General features: G+C 46.0%; 1 protein-coding gene across 2 annotated transcripts; it reads right to left on the reverse strand.

The window, feature by feature from the left end:
• Window positions 1–181: 181 nt before the first annotated feature.
• On the reverse strand, window positions 182–16660 carry LOC103110797 (C-X-C chemokine receptor type 2). 2 transcript variants are annotated; one of them, XM_060193907.1, is made up of 2 exons: window positions 16259–16660; window positions 182–3319 (listed from the first exon to the last, which is right to left on the reverse strand). In XM_060193907.1, the coding sequence occupies exon 2, from the start codon at window positions 3292–3294 to the stop codon at window positions 2236–2238; it is 1059 nt and encodes a 352-aa protein (XP_060049890.1). In that variant the 5' UTR covers window positions 3295–3319; window positions 16259–16660; the 3' UTR covers window positions 182–2235. The 2 variants fall into 2 exon arrangements, with proteins under 2 accessions (XP_060049890.1, XP_007520037.1); XM_007519975.3 differs by lacking the exon at window positions 16259–16660 and adding an exon at window positions 11801–11945.
• Window positions 16661–22787: the final 6127 nt, after the last annotated feature.

Here is a 22787-nt window from a genome sequence, read left to right on the forward strand (position 1 = left end):
AACCTAAAATCTGAGTTGGTCTCTTTTCAGTTAACATGCCCAGTAAAATAAGGGACCCTCCTTGGTTCCACTAAAAATGGTTCATACAAAAAAAAATGGAGGGGGGCAAGTATTTAATTATATCACTGAACAGGAAGTTACAGGGAGATGGTTCCTGAACTGATTCAGAGAATAAAGTTAGTCTTTTGGAAACTGTTCTGTTTAATTGTTGTAAAATAGCCATCATATACAAAATTGCCATTTTAATCAATGCAATTACACAGTTCAGTGACATTAAGCATATTCACACTTGGTATAATAATTTCCAATATCCCTCTCCAGGATCCTTCATTACCAGAATGAGTCCTGTGCCCTTTAAATAATAAGTCACTATTCTCTCTAACCACCTCTTCACCACTGATAGCCACTATTCTGCTTCCTGTCTTCTTTGAATTCTGATACTCAAGGCATCTCATACACATGAAAGCAAACAATATTGTATCTGACTTATTTCACTTAGTATGTTTTCAAGGTTCAGCCATGTTACAGCACACATCAGAATTCCATTCCTTTTCAAAGACTGAGTAACACTGTTAACGCTCCACACCTTATATATCTATCACACCATGCTTATCCTTCATCTGTTGATGGGCATTTGAGTTGTTGCTCTCTTTTCTCAGCTGTGAACAATGCTGCTATGAACATGAGTATACAAATATCTATCCAAGTCTCTGCTTTCATTTTTTTTTGATATACACCGAGAAGTGGAATTATTGGATCATATTTGAGTTTATATTTAGTTTTCTGAGGAACTTTCGTACTGTTTTCCATAGTGGTTGCACCATCTCACACTCCCACCAGCATTGCCCAGGGGATCTAGTTTCTTGATGTACTCTACAACTTTTCCTACCTTCCTTCCTTCTTGCCTTCTCTCATGGTTATTTTAATAGGTGTGAAGTGACATTTCACTGTTCCTGATTCCCATATTATTGATTTACTTCTTTTGTTATTGAGTGTACAGATTCTTCACCAGATATGTGATCTGCAAATGTTTCCTCCTATTCTGTAGTTTGCCTTTTTCTTTCTTGTTGATAGTGTTCTTTAGTCCCCTAGGTGTCCCAATCCTTCCAGTTTTCTTTGTTGCTTATGCTTCTGGCATCATACCAAGAAAATCACCAAATCTGTCATCATGAAAATTTTCCATTATGTTTTCTTTTTTTAAAAATTTCTTTATTGGGGAATTAATGTTTTACATTCAACAGTAAACACAATAGTTTGTGCATGCATAACATTCCCCAGTTTTTCACATAACAATACAACTCCCACTAGGTCATCTTTGGATACCCCAGAGTCTTTTAATTTGGTGCAATACACCAACTCCAGTTCAGGTTCTATTTGTGTTTTCTCTTCTGATCTTGTTTTTGAACTTATGCCTGAGAGTGAGATCATCCCACATTTATCCTATTTTTGAATTATTTCACTTAACGTTATTTTTTCAGGCTCCATCCAAGATCGGCTGAAAATGGTGAAGTAACCATTTTTTATAGCTGAGTAGTATTCCATTGTGTATATATACCACAACTTGCTCAGCCACTCATCTGTTGTTGGACACCTGGGTTGCTTCCAGATTTTGGCTATTACAAATTGTGCTCCTAGGAATATAAGTATACACAAATCTTTTTGGATGGGTGTGTTGGGTTCCTTACAATATATCCCCAGGAGAGGAATTGCAAGATCATAGGGTAGGTCCATTTCTAGCCTTCTGAGAGTTCTCCACACTGCTTTGGACAAATCCATTATTTTTTCTTCTAAGAGATTTAGCTCTTATACTTAAGCCCCTCATATATTTTGAGTTGTTATATATGGTGTAGAATAAGGGTCTAGTCTCTCCTTTTTTATCTAACCTCTCCTTACTGAATAGTCTTACACATTTGACCTTTTATGCTTATATTTATTTCTGGCTCTTTATTTTCAGTTTCTTTCTGCTCTTTGACTTTATCAGTCTGTTTTGTTGTTGTTTGTTTGATTTTTTGCCACATTATCCAAAGTGCTATACATCATATCCCATACCAGTATTCAAAGGCAAGAATGAAGGCTGTGTCTTTCTTTTTATTTAACTAGGGATATCTCCCAGGAGTCAAGGACCCTGGTAGGTTTCCTCTTAAGCAGTAATGTGTTGTGAGGCTTGGAATGAGATGCTGGAGGGGAAGGAGGAGCCCAGAGGTGCTGCCTCTGGGGCAGGAAGGAGTGCAGGGTTTAGAGGGTCGTGGAAGTGTTCCCTGAAGAAGAGCCAATAAAGGAAGGCCTGGCCTCCTTGGACAAGAATTCCTTGCTGATGAGGCCATGGTTGGCCAAGATCCTGAGCAGCCCATGACGGAACTTCTGGCCAATGAAGGCGTAAATGAGGGGGTTGAGGCAGCTGTGCAGGAAGCCCAGGATCTCAGTGGCATCCAGGGCCCGGCCAATGTGAATGCGGCGAGTACAGGTCTCCTCAATCACATGGGCCCTCATGAGGGTGTCTGACACCAGGACCAGGTTGTAGGGCAGCCAGCAGAGCAGAAAGACCAGCACAACGGCAAAGATGACCCTCATGGCCCGGTGCTTCTGGCCCATGTGGGCCTCAAACAGGGTGCGCAGGGTGAGCCCATAGCAGAACAGCATGACCAGAAGCGGGAGCAGGAAGCCAAAAGTCTGAGGCAGGACACGCATCACCATCCGCCATTTTGTGGTGTTGACGCCCATGTCCTCGTAGCAGACGGGGCTGGAGTAGGGTGGATGGAAGGCTTTGCGAAACAGGACAACTGGCACAGACAGGACAAGGGACAGGCCCCAGATAGCAAGACAGATGAACTTGACCCAGTGGCGCTTCTGGGTGAGGGTGCGTGTGGCATGGACGATGGCCAGGTAACGGTCCACGCTGATGCAGGCCAGCAGCAGGATGCCACTGTAGAAGTTGACCTCCTTCAGCAGGGACACCAGCTTGCACAGGGGGGTGCCAAAGACCCAGCCCTTGACCTTGGAGGTGGCCCAGATGGGCAGGCTGAAGGCGAAGAGCAGGTCGGCTATGGCCAGGTTGAGCAGGTAGATGTCTGTGACTGAGCGGCTGGCCCGACTGGACAGGATCACCAGGATCACCAGCAAATTTCCCAGCAGGCTCAGTACAAACACCAGCACATAGATGACAAGCACGACATACTTGTTGATATTCAAAGACTCAGGCAGGCATGGGGAAGAATCTGGTATGATAGAGGGCAGGTCTGTGCTGTAGCTGTAGTTATCACCAAAGTCATAATTTTCCCAGTTAATTTCATCCATGTTTGATATGATCTTCAATCCAGGCCTAGAGAAGAGAGGTGAGGGGTTACCACAGAGTCAAAAGTTCCCCAGATGTTTCCCTGATTGCCAGCAGAAATCAGGTAGGAGTCTTTGCACCTTCTGTTCAGAATCAGGAGAGGTGTAAGGTTATAAGACACCTTGAGCAAATGTGATTTGTTTCTTGGAAATTTTACATAGTTCCCCTCAAAGTCAGAGTGAGGTCCTTATCATTTTTGTCAACCTAAATCTTAATATTTTATTAATTAATTTTTAAATGAGAGATATCGAAAGAAGGATATATACCAGAGCACCGCTCAGCTCCGGCCCCTGGTGGTGCTGGGGATTGAACAAGGGACTTCAGAGCCTCCCCCAGGCATGAAAATCTTTTGCATAACCATTATGCTCTCTCCCCAGCCCAGTCCACTCAAATTTTCCCTAAATATCTCTAAACAATATGTCCTGGATCTCTCAAAGATGAACACTTCTGATAATGGAGGTTGCATTTAATGTCAGAAACACATTCAAATCTCAATCTAGAAGGCAAGCCAACTGGGATGGACTCCTAGACAAAGATCAGATTTAACTAAAGAATGCTGACAGATGAATTCCTCTGAAATTTATTGAGGTGTGTGTGTGTGTGTGTGTGTGTGTGTGTGAGAGAGAGAGAGAGAGAGAGAGAGAGAGGAAGAAAGAGAGAGAGAAAGAGAAATAGAAAGAGGAACAGAGAGAGAAAGATTCAGAGCTCTGCTCCAATCTAATGCCAGAGATTGAACCTTGAGCTCTGTGCATACAAGAGATGTACCCTACTTGCTGAGTCAACTTCCCAGTTCCTGAAAGTTCATGAATTAGATATTTTCAAAGATAGGCATGGAAACACAGTAGTTACTGAAAGAAACTTTTATGCCCAAAGCACCATACATCCCCAGGTTCAAGCTCCAACACCACCATAAGCTGGAACTTAGTAGTGCTCTGGTAAAAAATTAAAAAAATAAAGTCATTTGAACTATTTTATTTATTTTATTTTAATGAGAGAAAGATACAGAGATAAAGACCAGAGCATGGCTCAGGTCTGGTTTCCGGTGGTGCTGGGGATTGAACATGGGACTTAGGAACCTCAGTCATGAGTCTTTTGCAGAATCATTATGCTGTCTTCCCAGCACAATAAAGCATTTTTAAGATGCTCTTCTGGAGCTCAAACTCAGGGGTATGTGCTCACTGTTAAGCTACCTCTCTGGCCCAATTTATTTATTACCTTATTTTTTATGAGAGAGAGAGAGAGAAAGAGAGAGGTATTGAATGAGCACTATACTGCTCCACTACCCACGGAGTTTTGGCTGTTTTGTCTTTGTTGTTCTTCTGTGGTGCCAGGGATAAATCGAGGGCCCCCTAGTCGGGAGGTCCTGAGATTCCCAAAAAGACATGATGGGGGCCTAGACCTCAAATAAATCCCTCCACCAGTCATCTCTATCAGGAACAACACAGTAGACCCCTTTGTGGGCCCCCATAGGACCTTGCCCTCAACTTGAATCAACAACAGTAGAGAATGTTCCATCCTCTGAAGGGAGGCTGGACAACATACTCTTATGTTCCACCTGAGGAAGATGGGTCCTGAAATTGGGGCAGCTTGGAACATTTCTACTCATGACCACAGAATGTGAGCTCAGATCTACAGGGATGCAGAGGTCACATAGGCTCTTAAGCTGAATATGGGCCCCAGATTAGATCAAATTGATGGAGTTTACAGTCAACAATATTTATACACCTTTCCCATATTTGGGAACTACCCTCTTCCCTGGTCCAGCTTTCTGGTCCTTTTTCCAGCCATTAATCATCTCCGCAGACAATAACTTGGATCCACCTGCATATCAGATTTCAGGCTCAGGGAAAAAAAAAAAAAACTAGTATAGTCACAGGCCCTTTGGAAAATAACTAAAATAGGCCTACTAGCTATCTACAAAATGGAAAGCACAGCCCCCCCTCAACTCTTCATCTGCACTATTCTAGCCTTTAGGTTCATGATTAGTCAACAACTTGTTTAGCTTTATAGGTTAACTTTCTTTTCAGCCACCAGGTTCCAGATGCTAGCAGGATGCCATCCAGACTTCCCTGGACAGACAACCCCACCAATGTGTCCTGGAGCTTCGATTCCCCAGAGCCCCACCCCACTAGGGAAGGAGAGAGACAGGTTGGGAGTATGGATCCACCTTCCAACACCCATGTTCAGCGGGGAAACAATTACAGAAGCCAGACCTTCCACCTTCTGCATCCCACAGTGACCTTGGGTCCATACTCCCAGAAAGTTAAAGAATAGGAAAGCTATCAGGGGAGGGGGATGGGATATGAAGATCTGATGGTGGGAATTGTGTGGAGTTGTACCCTTCTTATCCTATGGTTCTGTCAATGTTTCCTTTCTATAAATAAAAAGTAACATATATATATCCAGGAAAAAAAAAAAGAATCGAGAGCCCCATGCAGCAGGTGCTCTGCTGCTGGACTTCCCAGGTCCTCTGAAAGGTATTTTAAAAGAAGCATTCTGGTGGCACCAAGATAGTTCACCTGGATAGTTCACTGGCTTCATCATGGCATCATTCTGTTCCCCCCTCTTAAGAATGTTTATTTATTTATTTATTTATTTTGGATAGAGACAGAGAATTTGAGAGAGAAGGAGCAGATAGGGAGAGAGAGAGAGGGAGGAAAAGAGTGAGTGATATACCTGCAGCACTGATTCACTGCTTATAAAACACCCCCCAGCCCCCTGCAGGTGAGGACTGGGAGCTTGAACCTGGGTCCTTGCGCACTGTAATGTGTGTGCTCAATCAGGTGCACCACCACTCAAGTCCTTCTCTCTTTCTATCTGCAAAATGTTGGCTTAGATCAACATAGAAAATAAATAAATAAAGCTTTAAAAACAATTAAAAAGAAAAATATTATTTTAAGGAAAAATAAGTATATAAGTACATAAATAAAATAAGTCAGACACAAAAATTTTTCTACTATATGATTCCATATTAGTGGCATTACCGGGCAGTGGTGCATCTGGTTAAGTGCACATAGTACAAAGGGCAAGGACCCATGCAAGGATCCCAGTTCAAGCCCTTGGCTCCCCACCTGCAGGGAGGAAGCTTCACAAGTGGTGAAGCAAAGCTGCAGGTGTCTATCTTTTCTTCTCCCTCTCAACTTCCCCTCCTCTCAATTTCCCTCTGTTTATCCAATAAAATGCAAAAAAAAAAAAAAGGCTGCCAAGAGCAGTGGATTCGTAGTGCCAGCATGAAGCTCCAGTGATAACCATGGAGGCAAAAAGAAAAAGAAAGAAAAAAGACATCAACAGGACAGGCACATCAATGGGGACAGAAAGCAGACTGGTGGTCATCAGGCAGAGGGAGTGAGGATGCTAGTGTGTGCAAAGACTTCTCTTTGGGAATATGAGAATGTTCTGGAATTAGACAATGGCGATGTCTCAGTACAACTTTGTGAGTATAAAGCAAACCACTGAAGGCTACACTGTAAAAATAGACAACTTATATGATGTGTGAATCAACTGAAACAAACAGGCAGCAGGACTGGAGACAGCAACATTGTTATGCAAAAAGATTTTCATGCCTGAGACTCTAAGGTCTCAGGTTTAATTCCTGGCCCCACCATAAGCCACAGGTGAGCAGTGCTCTGGCCTCTATTTCTCTCTCCCCTCCCCACATTTCTTTCATAAAAATTAGATAAATGGAACCAGGTGGTAGTGCACTTGGATGAATCCACACATTATCATGCGCTGGGACCCAGGTTCAAGCAACCAGTGTCCACCTGCAGGGGGAAACCTTTACAAGTAGTGTTGCAGATGTCTTTCTTTCTCCCTCCCTCCCTCCCCCCTCTCTATTTCCCCTTTCCCTCTCAATTTCATTCTATCCTGTCTAATACAAAGAAAGGAATAAAATAAAACAAAATATTAAAAAAAGATAAAGGTCAGAGATATATATATTCTTGGGTAGGGTATCTGCATTGCCACAGGAGGTGTCTCTCTCTCCCTCTTCTTCTCCTCTTCCTCTCCTCTGTATCTCAGTCTCTCTCCTCCTCCTTCTCCACCTCTTCTCCTCTCCACTCCTCTTCTCTCCTCCCCTCTCCCTCTCTCTCTTTCTCTCTCTCTCCCTCTCTCCTTTCTTTCTAAATCACACAGATGTGGAACCCCTTTCCACCAATAGAGAAAAAAATATGATTAGCCAAAGTGCATATATCCTAGCGAAGCAAACACAGATATTAAAGCCATGCCAACAGCTTCAAGGCTAGTAACAATGAAAGTCCCAGGAAGCTTTCCTTTGGACACAGAAAGTCTGCTACTCTCAGTCACGTACAGTGAAAAAGAAAGTTGACTGGGGTTAGAGAAAGTGGAAAAAGCAGTCCACTTTGTTACAGAGCAAGAGAACTTTCAACCCTTGCCTTCCTTTCCCAGAAGGTATTGCTCTCAGCATCAATACTGGACCCAACTCGATGGTCTTGTCAGCACAGGGAGCCCATAGAAGGCAGTTCCCATCAGAGCCTGAGCCCAGAAAGATGCTTCCATGAGGGTAGGGACCTGCTTGGCCAGCAGGATGGGGCAGTGGTGACAGAGGCAGGCAGACAGCTGGTTTGGCTTGATCTGCTGACAAAACTGGGACAAAGTCACTTGAGCTCTGCAGTGTCCACAACACGCTTGCTCAGCAGCCCAGGGTAATGTCGGATCAGGTCATAAGGTCAAGGGCAGGTGGCCTCCAGGATGTTCTGAAGGGAACAGGTGCTCTGTGCAGAAAGAGCTTGTGCCAGCAGAGTGCTGAGCCCCAATTTTAGGAGCACAGGGTGTGAGACAGGGGACTGGGCATGCCCCCCCCAATAGTCCTGCCTCATGCTCTCTGCAGAGCAGTCCTTCTCTGGGGCATCCATGTGGGTGAGGTCATGTGCCCAGCCTGCAGGACCAGTTTGTATGTGGAGGTGAGGGGTTGGGTGGGAGAGGGGGCCTGGTATCATGCAAGGCAGCATGGGAGATAGAGAAGTCTGAAAAGAGAACCAGGCTGGGGGCCAGTGACATATCACAGAGAAGTCAGAAAAGAGAAGCATCCACATAAGCTGAGGGTGACCTGCATCCTCCGACCCCCATCCCCAGGCTGTATGGTTCATTCATTCTCTCCCCCAGGGAGAATGAGTTAAAGGGCAAGAGACACTGCAGAAAGGGTGGTCTGCAGGTAGATGATCTCTCCAGATAGAGAGAGACGTGAGTCTCCCCTTCCCGGCAGGCAGAGAGGTTCAGAGACCAACTTTGGTGCCCGGGGTCTCCTGCAGCCATGGGACTGGGTCAGGGGACAGCTCAGCTCAGACTTTATTAAAAGTGAAACTTTGAGGTGTGGTAGATGGCTTGCCTAGTAGAGCACACATGTCACCATGCATGGGAACCTGGGTTCGAGCCACCTGCCACCACATAGGAGCTCTTGCATGAGGGAGGCTTCATGAGCAGTAGAGCAAGTGCTACAGTGTGTTTCTTTCTCTCTCTCTTTGTCTCTTGTTCTTTATCTCAGAAATAAAAAAAAAGTCTGCTAGAAGTGGTTAAATCACGCAGGCAGACAGAGCCTCAATGATGCCACTGATGGCAAAAGAAAGGAAGGAAGGGAGGGAGAAAGAGAGGAAGGGAAGGAGGGAGGGAAGGAGGGAAAAAAAAGGATAAAAGGGAAAAGGAGACAAAGAGTGAAGCCCTGACACCACATGGGAGCATGAAGACACTAGGGGACACCCATGGGTGATGTAGCAGTGCGGAGGAGTCTCTTCCTCTCTCTCAGCCTCCCTCCCTCCCTCCATCTCTATCTTTCTTTCTCTCTGAAATACATAAAATGGGGGGGGGGGAAGCTCAGGAGCAGCTTTGGGGCCCTGGCTTCTTACAAACAACCCCTCAACAGTAGCCAGGATTCCAACAGGTATAGATAGTTCCGAAGATGATTTTGAGCCAACAAACCCACTTCTTAACAAAACCACACCTTGTATATGAGACACATTTATATGCCAAGTTTTTTTAGGGGGCTGGCTTTCTCTCTCTCTCTCTTCTCCTATTTTTTTTAATTTAATTTTTGCTTCCAGGATTATCACTGGGGATCACTGCCAGCACCAGGAATCCACTGCTATTTTTTTATTCTTTCCTTCTCTTTCTCTTTCTTTTTAAAATTTCTTTTATACAACAGAGAGAAACTGAAAGAAGATAGAGAAGGAGAGAGACAGAGAGACACCTGTAGTACTTGCTTCACCACTTGTGAAGCTTCTCTCCTGCCAGTGGGGAGCTGGGCTCGAACCCAGGTCCTTGCATATGGTAACATGTGTGCTGAACTTGGTGCACCAGTGCCCAGACCCCCCATTTCTTACTGCTGTTAATTCAAGGGGGAAAGGTTACATAAAATCAAAGCTATTTGGGCTTTGGTGGTTATACAAAAAGGCTTTCATGCCTGAAGCTTCTGAACCCCAGTTTCAAATGCTGGCACCACAATAATAAGCCAAATATGAGTCACACTGTCTCTGTATTTTTTCCTTCTGTGTCTCTCTCATTAAAAAAAACAATCAAAGTTGCTCTAGAAATATTGGTGGTCTTCTCAGCACAGAACCCTTAAAATACCAAAGCACATGGCAAACATATAAGCATGGAGGCCACACAACTCCTCTGTACAACATGCAGTTTTCAACCATAGGACAAGCTCCACCAAGGATAACCACCAAATGACTCATGACATGGACTGTTCTAGGTTGCTCAAAACTGTCCCTTGAACAAACTCAACTGTGTGCAGGTCAGTAAGTCCCTGAGCCAGCATGAAGTCTACCTGTGACTAGTTCACGTTCACTATTCGACAATAGGCATTGCTTTCACATTGCTCCTCAGGCCCAGAATTAAAGAATTGGCCCTTGGGCCCAGTAGAAAGAGCGCTGGGCTCTCAAGCATTAAGTTCTGAGTCTGATCTCTGGTCTCCCTTGTGCCAGAGTGACACTCTGGTTCTCTCTCTCTCTCTCTCTGTCATAAATAAATAAATTAATTAATGGAACAGCCTAGGGTTAGATGGTGGCACATCTGGTTGAGTGCACATGTTAGCATGCACAAGGAACAGAGTTTGAGATCCTGTTCCCCACGTGTAAGCAGGAAGCTTCGTGAGCAGTGAAACAGGTCTGCAATGTCTATCTGTCTCTTTCCCTCTGTCCCTTTTACCCTCTCAATTTCTCTGTCCTGTCAAATAAAGTAAAATAAAATAAGATGGAAAAAGTGGCAACTGGGAACCCCCGTGATAACCTTGGTGTAAATAAAAAAAAAAAAAAACAGGGAGTAGGGCGGTAGCGCAGTGGGTTAAGCGCAGGTGGTGCAAAGTGCAAGGACTGGCGGAAGGATCCTGGTTCGAGCCCCCAGCTCCCCACCTGCAGGAGAGTTGCTTCATAGGCGGTGAAGCAGGTCTGCAGGTGTCTATCTTTCTCTCCCTATCTTTGTCTTCCCCTCCTTTCTCCATTTCTATCTGTCCTGTACAACGACAATGACATCAATAACAACAATAATAATAACTGCAACAATAAAAAAACAAAGGCAGCAAAAGATAATAAATAAATATTTTTAAAAATTTTAGAAAATAAAAAAGAATGCCTATTCAAAAAAACAAACAAACAAACAAACTCAAATGCCCTTGAACTGACAGGCCCCTCCTGGATACCCATTAGGTCTTCAGTGACCAACAAGAGATTCTCTCACTGAACTAACCTGTCAGTCCGTTAGACAACCCACAGTGCTCAAAACCTCCAGGGACAGGATGGTTCTGATTTAGTCCATGAACTTGCTACAGAATGAAGACATTGACAAGATCCCAAACCTTGAAGGCTACCTTTAGCAACAATGACACATTCAAACAATATTTTGGGCCTAGGGAGACAGCATAATGGTTCTGCAAAGACTTTCATGCCTGAGGTTTTAAAGTCCCAGGTTTAATCCCCTGCACCACTATAAGCCAAAGTTGAGCACTGCTCTGATCTCTCTCTCTCTCTCTCCCTCTCCCTTTCCCTCTCTCTCCCTCTCTCACTCTTTCTCTCTCATTAAAATAAAACAAATAAGATATATTTAAGCAGTTATTTTAATACAGTTCCAGAATTCTCTCTTGCTCTTTGTCAGTCTAACCCATGCACTTGCTCTTGCCAGGGCAATAGTTCACTCATGCCTGATTCTTCCTCACAGGCAGTGCTAAAAGCAGGATGAATTGGGAAGGGAAAGGAAAGGGAGGGAAAGGGAGGGGAGGGGATGGAAAAAGAGGGGAGGGGAGGAACAGTTGGAGACATTACTGCAAGTAGTTGTCAGTAGAATTTCTCTCATTGGGGAGAAAAAGACCACAAGAGAGAGAATCAAGAGCTGGAGGAGCCTAAGTGAGGGTCCCCTCCCTCAGCGGGGGGAGAGAGGCTTAGGGTAAGTGTAGGCAGCATTCCAAGGGGGGTGGGTGGGCTGAGAGGCATCCTGGGGATGGGTGGATGTGCTGAGACTCACCAGGACTGGGGGCCTTGCACCTGTAGGTCAGCTCCGGGCTGCCAATGAGTCCGACTGACAGCGGGCAGTGTTGGCGAGAACACAGTGGCGGAAGTGAGTGGCTTAGGACCAGATTGCTCAATTCTTTCTGGGGTGGGTGGAGCCCCCTTCACCCAAGGGTGCGGGATGCTCTTAATAGCTTGAATAATTAATTCCCAGTCAGCTTTTTCAGGTTACAAGTCACTGGGCGGAGCCCCCCCCACTGGGAAGATTTTCTCACCAACCTTTCCGGTTCACAGACTGAGGTGGTGAGGATGTGGTTTTGCCTCAGATGGCACAGACTTCTCTCATCTCTGCCCTCATCTCCATCACCACCCCCCTCCCGTAGTGTGGGGGTCCCCTTTGCTGACTGCCACAGCTTAAAGTAGAACAGCTCATTAAACCAACAGAGGTGACTCTGGTTTCTGACCCAGGACCCAACCCCTTTGGTTTCCATTCCCCCAGTCCCCCAACCCCTAGCCCCCAACCCACCCTAGCGGATCCTGAGAGTCTCAATGCTCTTTTGTTCCAAACCATACATCTTGGGGTCCCTCACCCTAGGTGGGGACTTCATGGGGCCACTTCTTGTCTTCCTTTCACCACCCCTTCCACTTGCTCTGACCCTGAGACCCTCCTGGACGTTCTCTTCAGGGTTGGGGCTCTGGGGTCCCTACCTTCTTTGGAGACAAGCCCAGTTCACAGGGAGAGAAGGTCTTTAAGGCAGAAGAAATCCCCATGGGCTGACACTAAGGATGTATTCTATCATGCTGGTTCTTGATTCGAACCAGCAAAGCAGGAGACACTCGATTCCCACTCCCTCCTAAGCCCCCAGCCCATCACTCTTGAACCTTTCTTGTGCAGATGTTCCCTCCACTACTTGTGTGTGTGTGATTTTTGCTTCACACATGCACAACTTTGCCATCATGATCTACCCTGTTATTCAGAAAGGTAAACACACTGAGAGGGGGGCTCCACAACCCTGCAGCATCCTCTGGTGTCATGGCATCTCCCATGTGGTGTAGGGGACCCAACTTAGCTCCTGTATTCCAAGGCTTAGAGAGCACTCAGTCCCGAGGCAAGCTGCATCTATGCTGCCCACCTCAGGGAAAGAAGCTCTGAGTCCCACTGTTTGGTAAGTGTCCTCATTAGTCACTGTCTCTCCCAGCAACCCCCCCCCCCCACCACCACCACCATGTGGTGGAGGAGAAAGCAATGCCTCCAGGCCAGCTGAATCTAAAATCAGACGTAGGTGGCGCAGGACTGAGGAAGGCAGAGGAGAGCAGTGGCTGAGAGCTCTGGATGAAGTGACTCTCCCTTTCTGAACCTCTGTCTGCCCCTCGATAAAATGAAGGCATGGCTACTCATCACTGTTGGGGATGAAGTGGAGGAGTCCCAGCGTGACCAGCAGGAAGCACAGTGTCAGGACATAGTGCTGTTGCATTGTGGGGATGCCTGGCCAGCTGACAGTGCAATGCCTCTCTCACTATGCCCCCAACCAGGGATCTCACGGCTTCCATGCTCAGGCAAACTTGGATGTATATGGACAGAGAGGCACTGAAAGGGGAGGAGGTGATAGGGAGAGAGAGAGAGAAAGGGAGACACCATAGCACTGTTTCACTGCTCATGAAGTTTCCCTCCTATGGGGGGGCAGGGGCTTGAACCTAGGTCCTGGCATGTAATAATGTGTGCACTCTACTGGGTGCAACACTGCCTGGTCCCTTATTATACATTTTATTTATTTATTTTGCCACCAGGCTTGTTTCTGAGGTTCTGTGCCTACATGATTTCTCTGCTCCTAGCAGATTCGCAGACAGAGAGTGTGAGACAGGGAATGAAGAGGAGAGACACTGCAACACTTGTCCCAACACTTTATTTATTTTTTTTCCACCAAGGTTATTGCTGATTCAAGGTTATTTCTGGGCTAGGTTCCTGCATAGCAAATTCATCATTCCCAGTGACCATTCCCCCCACCTTTTACTTCCTTTCTTCATTTGCTGATAGAGACAGAGAGAAATTTGTGGGAGGGAGAAAAAGAGAAACTTGCAACCCTTGCTTCACCGCTTGTGATGTTTTCCCCCTACAGGGGAGTACTGGGGCCCTGAACCGGGCTCTTGCACAAGAGAACTGTGTACCAGGTGAACTATATTTTGCTTGGATATGGATAACAGGAGTCACTAGGTACTAGCTTCTGGCAAAAAGGCTCTTCAGAATTGGTATTTATTTATCCTGCTCAGCTCTGGCTTATGATGGTGCTGGGGATTGAACCTCGGGCCTCAGTAACTCAGGCATGGAAGTTATTTGCATTACCTACTATGTTATCTGCCCAGCCCTACTTATTTTTTGTATGAGTGTGTGTGTGTGTGTGTGTGTGTGTGTATGACAGAGAGAGAGAAAGTCTGAGAGAGAGAGAGATTGAGAGAGAGGAAGAGGGAAACCAAAGCATCACTCTGGCAAGTGCAATGTCAGGGATTGAACCCAGGATCCACATATGCAAGTTCTGTGTTCTATCTACTGACCCACTTCCCCAGTCACCAGAGTCTGTATCATCTTATCATCTCAACAACCCCACACAAATACATACCTTCAGAAAGAGGAAACTAAGACTCCAGAAATTAAGCAACCTACCTAGAGTGACACAGATGAATGAGGTTTTCAGAACTTTTTTTTTTTAACCTGACCTCAGATCCTATATTCTGTCCTCTGTAACAAAGAGTTGTATCCCAACCCTTTTTGTCCCAGACAATCTAATATAAAGGGTGTCGAAAGGGGATCCCATGCTGGGGAGATAGCATAATGGTTCTGCAAAAAAGTCTTTCATGCCTAAAGCACCAAAGTTCCCAAGTTCAGTCCTCAGCACCACCATAAGCCAGAGCTGAGCAGTGCTATGAGAGAGAGAGAGAGAGAGAGAGAGAGAGAGAGAGAGAGAGAGACCGGAGTCCAGATCTGACATTTCTCAACCAACTGTCTACTTGATTTCTATTAAGCTGAGTTCATTCCATGGAGCCCACAGCATTACAGAGGATACAAGTTCTGGTTCTGTTGCTAAGGGTTAAAATAACCTTGATGTGGTCTGTTAGAAAATGAGGAACTAATTTTAGGTGTGTACTGCCCCGTGTGGTAGCTCCTCATCATGATAATTTTAATTTAAGTTCAAATTAGTTAACATAAAAATAAAGGGACTGAGGGGCCTGGTGGTGGTGCACTTGGTTGAGTGCATGTTAAAATGCGTAAGGACCTGGGTTCAAGCCCCTGGTGAAGAAGGACTGCAGGTGTCTCCCTCTCTATCTCCCCTTTCCCTCTCAATTTCTAGCTGTCTCTATCCAATAAATAAATAAAGATAATAATTTTTAAAAAATAAAGGGGCTGGCTCGTGACACATGTGGTAGAACACACACCTTACTATTAGGGGTCTGCTTAGGGAAAGACTCCTCAGGCAAAGACATTAGCAACCCTTCCCTCCTCCTGCAGCCTGCAAGGAGCCAGGAAGAATATGTCAGCATTTCCCTTTCTACCTGACTGCAAAGGCCATAAAATGCAGAGGAATGTAGATGTGAGCTCCTGGAAACAAAGGCTAAAGTAAATCCCCTTAGGGTCCCATTATAAATTAGAAGACCTCTCTCTCTCTCTCTCTCTCTCTCTCTCTCTCTCTCTCTCCCTCTCCCTCTCTCTCTCTCTCTCTCTCTCTCCCTCTCTCTCTCTCTCTCTCTCTCCCTCTCTCTCACCTACATGTCTCAAGTGTGTATTTTCCTGTCTTATCTATCCTTGCTTTGTCTCAAATGCTCGGCTCCCTGAAGCACGGCTATCTCTCTTGTGATTCAGTCTCTCATGTCTAGAATTCTATCAGTGGAACTTAAAGGACCTCTGTGCCCTTTGTCCTGTTCCCTTGCTACATTACCATGCTTGAGAACCCAGGTTCAAGCCCCTTGTCCCCAGCTGCTGAGGGCAAGCGTCACGAACTCTAGAGCAGTGTTGCAGGTGTCTCTTCCTCTGTCTCTCTCTCCTCTCACTATTTCTTTCTATATCTACTTGGAAAGAGAGAAAAAGGGAAACAGGAGGGAGAGAAAAGAGAGGGAGGGAGACTATCAGGGACAGTGAAGTTGTCCCAGTGATAACTGGGACAAACAAATGGTGTAAACAAACAAGTAAACAAATCCTCAAACATCTTAATTAGAGAGCTCGGTTTCTTAGTCAATAATTATTTCTTAAGTGCCCAGTGTCCAAGTGTGACTAGCAATGACTGTGTTGGACAGTACAAGCTCAGAAACTTCTAGGACTTGGAAAGTGCTTTTGTCTAGAGAAGACCAACTTTACCTTTAGAACTAAAATTTTGCAATTCACCATGGCAGTTCTCAGAGCCTCGGAGGAGGAAACTGAAGTTTCCAAATCCCAGCCATCAGAAATCTGTCCCCAGCAACAACAAAGATCAAACAGGTCACCTACCTGCTGTGGCTGCTGCAGCCTCAGTGGCCTTTGGGAGTCTGGTGACAGCAGCCAGAGCTGTAGGACAGGAATAAAATTGAAGCGGTAGGTCGTGAAGGGGAAACTGCTGACCAGTGGTTGCCAAGGGGAAATCCAGGAGGCTCATCAGGGGAGGTGTTCCCACAGAGGAGTGATCGGGCTAGGTTAAGTCTCCATCTGATGACTCTTTAAAGAGCCCAAGGAGTTTTCATGCCCTCCAGTCTAATGATTTCTGGCAGTGGTGGCCACCCACAGCGTGTGTGTGTGTGTGTGTGTGTGTGTGTGTGTGTGTGTGTGTGTGTGTGTGTGTTGGGGGCTGGTTTGGAGGTTTGCTGGACCCATCTCTGCCTCTGAGTGCCCTGAACTTAAACGTCTTTTTTTCAGAGGAAGATGCGGGCCAACCCAGCCCCCAAGTGAGAAGGACTCTGCTGGAGTTTGCCTTCTAGCTCTCTTCCTTTTAAGGCTGGTGTGAGAAGAGCCCCTTCTCTTTCTGCACCTGGCTATGGGCCCCATCACTTCGGACAACCAGCACTCCCTCCCCCTACTTGTGGCCTTCTCCCTCTACTCCTCAACTGGTTTTTCCTCCTGTCTCACCTCCACTTCCAGGGAACCCTTTAGCTACTGCTAAAGAAAAAATTGCCAACTTTCTTGGCAAAGCAGTATTGGATACTCTTGGTGTAGACTCAACTCTCTCCTCCCCACTTCTGGAGAAGGGGATTAGCCGTGGTCACCCCAGATTGCCAAATCCAATAACCCCCTTGCTTAAATCAAACTACTAATTAATAGTACAAAAACAGAGCATGCACACTGCAAACAAAGAAAAACGTGGGTGATACAAAAAGTAGTAAAACAACCATCTGAAACAAAAGCAGAGGAAGGAAAATTTGAAAGACTCTTCTTTCACACATAGCATATGTACACTTTCCAGACACTTCCTCATGCACACATGCAAGCATGTTTTCCTTCCATCCTTCCTTTCCTTCTTAAGCACCATGTTGCAGCCTGGGAGTGGTGGAGTGGATTTGATCCCTGGCATTGCCTGTGCCAGAGTGACACTCTAGCTCTTTCCTTCTGTTCTCTCATTAATAAATAAATCTTAAAAAGGAAAAAAAATGGATGGGGAGATGGATGGTTCTGTAAAAGACTTTCATGCCCAAGGTCCTATGATCCCAGATTCAATCTCCAGCACCACCATAAGCTGGAGCTGAGCAGTGTTCTGATTAAAATAATAAGTCATCAATAAACATGATCAAGGACCAGCAAAACTGCTCATTTGATAGTGGACCAACTTTGCCCTGCTCATATCCCAAGTTCAAACCCAGTCCCCACCGTAGTAAAGGAAGCTTCTGTGCTGTGGTTTCTTTCTTTTTGTCTCCATCTCTGTCTCCATCTCCATCTCTTTCTCTGTCTTTCTCTTTCTATCTGAAAAAGTTATCCTGGATGATGACTCTCCAGTGATGTCAGAAGAAATGGAATGACATTGAACTAGTTATATTTTTCTGTTCCTTAGCAATGTCCTTTGGACTTTCTCCAGATGAGGACACAGAGATCCATCTTTCTCAGTCAATGCTGACCCAGCAGGCCATGTTTGGGGGGTGCTTCTGGTTCATGTGACACTCCCCTTACAGACTGGATGTATGTTTTTGGGGAGTTGTATGACTGTTTCTCTAGTTTAAGTGTAATGTGTCTGATTTATATATGTTGAATTTGGGTCAGTTTTCAATATTCACAGACCAAATAATTGTACAGTATAGCTTAAACACAGACAGCAAAGCATATCAGTTACTCTTGGTGAAACTGGGGAAATAATTTTTTTTAAATATTTGGATAAATGTGGTGACTACATTGCCCTTCAACTAGACTGTGTTTTTTAAAAAAAATCATTTTATTTATTATTGGATAGAGACAGAGAGAAATTGAAAGGGGAGGGATAGAGAGGCAGAGAGACAGAAAGACACCTGCAGCCCTGCTTCACTACTTGTGAAGCTTTTCCCCTGCAGGTGGGGACCGGGGGCTTGAATCTGGGTCCTTGTGCACTGTAATATGTGCACTTAACCGGGTGTGCCACCGCCTGGCCCCGACTGTGTCAGTTTTTAAAGAATCATCTTTTTTTTAAAAAAATTATCTATTTATTTGATAGAGACAGCCAGAAATCTAGAGGGAAGGAAGTGATAGAGATGGAGAGAGACAGAGAGACACCTGCAGCACTGCTTCACCACTTGAAAAGCTTTCCTCCTGCAGGTAGGGAGGTGGGGTCTTGAACCCAAGTCCTTGAGCACTGTAATATATTCACTCAACCAAGTGTGCTACCACCTGGAATTGTCTCTGCTCCTGTCTCCTATTTGTCAATTCTACAGACATGGTTCCCTGCACCCCCACCCCCAGTCAGTTGCATGCTTTGTTATTTATCCATTTAATTTTTTTTAAATACTGATGCACTGCTCAACTCTGGCTTATAATGGTGCTGTGGGTTGAAACTGCAACCGCAGAGCCTCAGGCATGACAGTCTTTTTGCGGAACCACAATACTCTCTCCCCAGCCCCTGTTGCTTGCTTTTAAGATATGACTTCTGGTGAAAAGACTACTGCTCTCTGCATCATTTATTTCCACTGACCCTAGTCTCCTGATTCTCTTGAACAACTTTTTAAAAAAATTCTTTATTGGGGGATTAATGGTTTACAGTCAACAGTAAAATACAATAGTTTGTACATGCATAACATTTCCACATAACAATACAACCCCCGCTAGGTCCTCCTCTGCCATCATGTTTCAGGACCTGAACCCTCCCCCCACCCCAGAGTCTTTTATTTTGGTGCCATACACCAACTCCAGTCCAAGTTCCGCTTAGAGTTTTCCCTTCTGACCTTGTTTTTCAACATCTGTCTGTGAATGAGATCACCCCATATTCATCCTTCTGTTTCTGACTTTTCTTAACATGTGTCTTTGAGCTCCATCCAAGAGGGGGTAAAGAAGGTGAGCCTCAGGAATTTGAACAACTCTTGGTTTTGTCTGTTGTTTCCTTTCTCAGTCCATCCCCCGAACAAGGCTGCTTTTTGGAGTTGTACCTCGAGCTTCTGCTCCACCTGGTCCCCTATACCAGCACTCCCTGCCTCCTTGGCTTCTGCTCCCCCAGGACATGATGGTGTCTCTCAAACTGCTGTTCCCAATAAAGGAGCCTCTCCCCTAAGCTTAGACTCCCAGCTGTGGTTACCATCGGACATTGCTCACAGGGGCTGTCAATATGTGTGAAACTGGTCTTGTGGAATTCCTGTCAACTTGGTGACTTCCTGAGCCAGCCCCACCCCCATGGGCATGCCTCTCACTCCTTTCTGTGGAGGGAGGTAGACACCATTTCATTCCCTCTGCCTGAACAGCAATAGCCAGGGGGTCGCTGCAGGGTCCAGAAGGGCTGTCTGAGTTAGGGCCCCAGTGGTGTCTCGAGCTGCTCATATGTACTGGGCGAGTTACTCACTCTCACGGGGGTCTCATTTTCACCATCTGTGAAGTGGGGATAGCGGCAGCACTTATCACTTATCACGTGGCATAGACAAATGTTAATGACTGGATCTCTAATGAATCCTGTCTAGCTACCTACCTATCTTATAGAAATAGAAGGAGAGAGACAGAGAGAGAGAACAAAAGCAACCACAGCACCAAAGCTTCCTTCAGTGTGGTGGGGCTGGGTTTGTACCTGGGTTGTGTACACGGCAAAGCAGTGCACAACCCCAGTGAGCTATTTTGCCATCCTGGGTGGATTTTTTTTTTTAAAAAATAGAATTATCATCAATGTGTCCTGAAGTCTCACCTTTCCAGAGCCCTAGCTCTCTAGGGAAAGACAGAAATTGGCTGGGGGTATGGATCCATCTGTCAACGTCCATATCCAGTGAAGAAACAATTACAGAAGCCAAAACACCCACCTTCTACACCCCATAAAGAACTCTGGTCCAGACTCCCAGAGGGATAAAGAATAAGAAAGCTTCCAATGGAGGGGATGGGACAAAGAACTCTGATGATGGGAACTGTATGGAGTAGTACCTCTGTTATCTTACAATGTTTTTAATCATTGAATCACTAATAAAATATTTTTAAAAATTAGAATTGTTTTTATTTATTTTAGATGGAGAGAAATTGGGAGGAAAGGGGAGCTGTAGAGGGGGAGAGAGACAGAGACACCTGTAGCATTGCTTCACTGCTTGTGAAGCTTCCCTCCCACCTGGCAGGTGGGAAGTGGGGGAGGGGCACGACCCCAGGTCCTTGTGCACGATAATGTGTGTACTCAACTGGGTGGCGCAGAGGAATGATTTCGGGGTCGATACATGTGTGATCCCACTGAGTAGACTCCTGGACTCATTTTATTTTTTTGAGCGAGAGACAGAGACAGGCAGGTTAGGCACCACAGAACCACTCCACCATCCATGGAACTTCCCCTGCTGTTGTCTGTGGTGTCTATGGTGATGCTGGGGCTTGAACCCAGGGCCTCACACATGGTGAGGTGTCTGTTCTAGTCCCCAGGCACTTCCCCCCTGTTGTTGATTTTTATCAGACAAAGAGAAGAACAGACAAAGAGAGAGAGGCACCACTCCTCTTTGCCTCAGTGACCTCTGCTCAGTGACCAGCAGGCTCCCCCCGCCCCAGCCAGTTCCTGCTCTGCCACCAAGGGGATTTTTATAAAATGCAAACTTTCATCAAGTGCCCACCTCCCCAGTACTTCTTCAGCAGCATCCAGACCACACCCCTTGAGCCTTCAACTGCAGCCTTAGGGAACCACTGTAGTTCCCCCTCTTTGGCATGCTCTTTCTCACCCCCCTAGTCTGGTTACCCCTTACTCTGCAGCTATGGCCAGAGTGGCTCCATTGGTGGGGTTTGGTCATCATGTTTGGCGGCTTCATCCTCTCCATTGTAATACTCCCTTATTTTTTTCTTTTAAATATTTATTTGAGAGAGAGAGAGAGAGAGAAAGAGAGAGAGAGAGAAAGAGAGAGAGAGAGAAAGAGAGAGAGAGAGAAAGAGAGAGAGAGAGAGAACATGCACTTTACATGAAACAAAGAAAATGAGAGAAAAACTGGAACACCATGCTGGTACATGCAGTGCCAGAGATTGAACCGGGAACCTCAGTCATTCAAGTCTGAAGCTCTACCACTTGAGATATTTCCCCAGTCTCTCCACTGCAAGGCTCTTGAAAACAGAGGCTTCATATTTATTTATTTCACTTCTGTGGCCCCAAAGCTCTAACAGTGTTTAGCATCTCCTAGGTGATCAACAGTTTTGTTGGGTGCCGAATGCATTGATGAAGTAAAGAAACTGGTATTAGGGGAACCGTCTGAAGGATACATCTAACTCAGAGGCTTATTATTATTATGAGAAAGATAGTGAGAGCGAGAGAGGGAAGGTTGGGTACAGCACAGTGGTTCTGCAAAAAGACTTTCAAGTCTGAGGCTTTGAGGTCCCAGGTTCAGTCCTCAGCACTATCACAGACCAGAACTGAGCAGTACTTTGCTTTAGAAAGAGAGAAGAAGAAGAAGGAGAAGAAGAAGAAGAAGAACAACAACAACAACAATAACAACAACAACAACAACAAAGAGAAGAGAGAGAGAGAGACCAGAGCAAAGCACTACCAGTTCATGCAGTGCTGGGACTGAACCCAGACCCTCAAGCCTGCAAGGCCTGTACTTACCACTGAGCCACCTACCTGGCCCCTGGTCTCTAAATTAAAGAGAAGACATGTGGCCCAAATGTCCCAGCACTGGCCTAGACTGTGAGCATGAATGAAGCCACATCACTAGCAAGATCCCACAGTGCACTGGCTCAGATCCCCTGTGCTTACAGAGGCTCCATCTCCCTGCCACAGGCTCACCAGGGACTAAGGGCATCAGTTGGGGGCTCTTTTGACTTTTAGGGAACCCTCTCCTGGTGGGGGCTCTTTGGGGGGCAGTGCTGTGCTGAGGACTGGCCATCAGCATCATCCTCTCATTCCTCCTAAGCAAGAGGAGAAGGTCAAGTTCCCCCATTCCTGGCTCCCCTAACCCCATTTCCTCCTGATGAGTTCTCCTCAGGAGTATCGTGCTTCCTCTCTGAATACTGGCTTCTGCTCAGGGTCCCCCTTCCCCCTCACATGGGTCTGGAGGGAGTTCCTTCTAGAATCTTCCATCATCTTAAGAGTCCTGCAGTGTCTAAGCAAGTCTGACCTCTGAGAAGGGGCTACTGCCTTTGAGGGCAGGGGTGAGATGGTGCTGTCCTTCTGGTTGCCCCAGGAGCCCCAGTCCAGCCCCACCTCCAGCCCCTGCCCCCCACCTGTCCCTCCTTCATGAAGGAGAAGTTCTCACTAGCGCTCCAGGGCAGGAACCGATCTTGTGAAACTCTTGCTTCACATGACCTGCCTGGATGGATGCAACCCCAGAGAAAGCACTGGGCTGGGTGTGTGTGTGTGGTGGTGGTTGGGGGGAGGGAGCCACAGCGCTGCCCAACTGCTAGAAGCAGTCCCTAGAAGCCACAGGGACAGTGGCTTGGGAAC

Source organism: Erinaceus europaeus, chromosome 7, assembly GCF_950295315.1.
Source record: "Erinaceus europaeus chromosome 7, mEriEur2.1, whole genome shotgun sequence".
NCBI lineage: Eukaryota > Metazoa > Chordata > Mammalia > Eulipotyphla > Erinaceidae > Erinaceus > Erinaceus europaeus.

What these genes read in the sequence shown, in the direction of transcription:
- LOC103110797 (XM_060193907.1), bottom strand. Translation starts at nt 3,294, where the DNA reads ATGGATGAAATTAACTGGGAAAATTATGACTTTGGTGATAACTACAGC.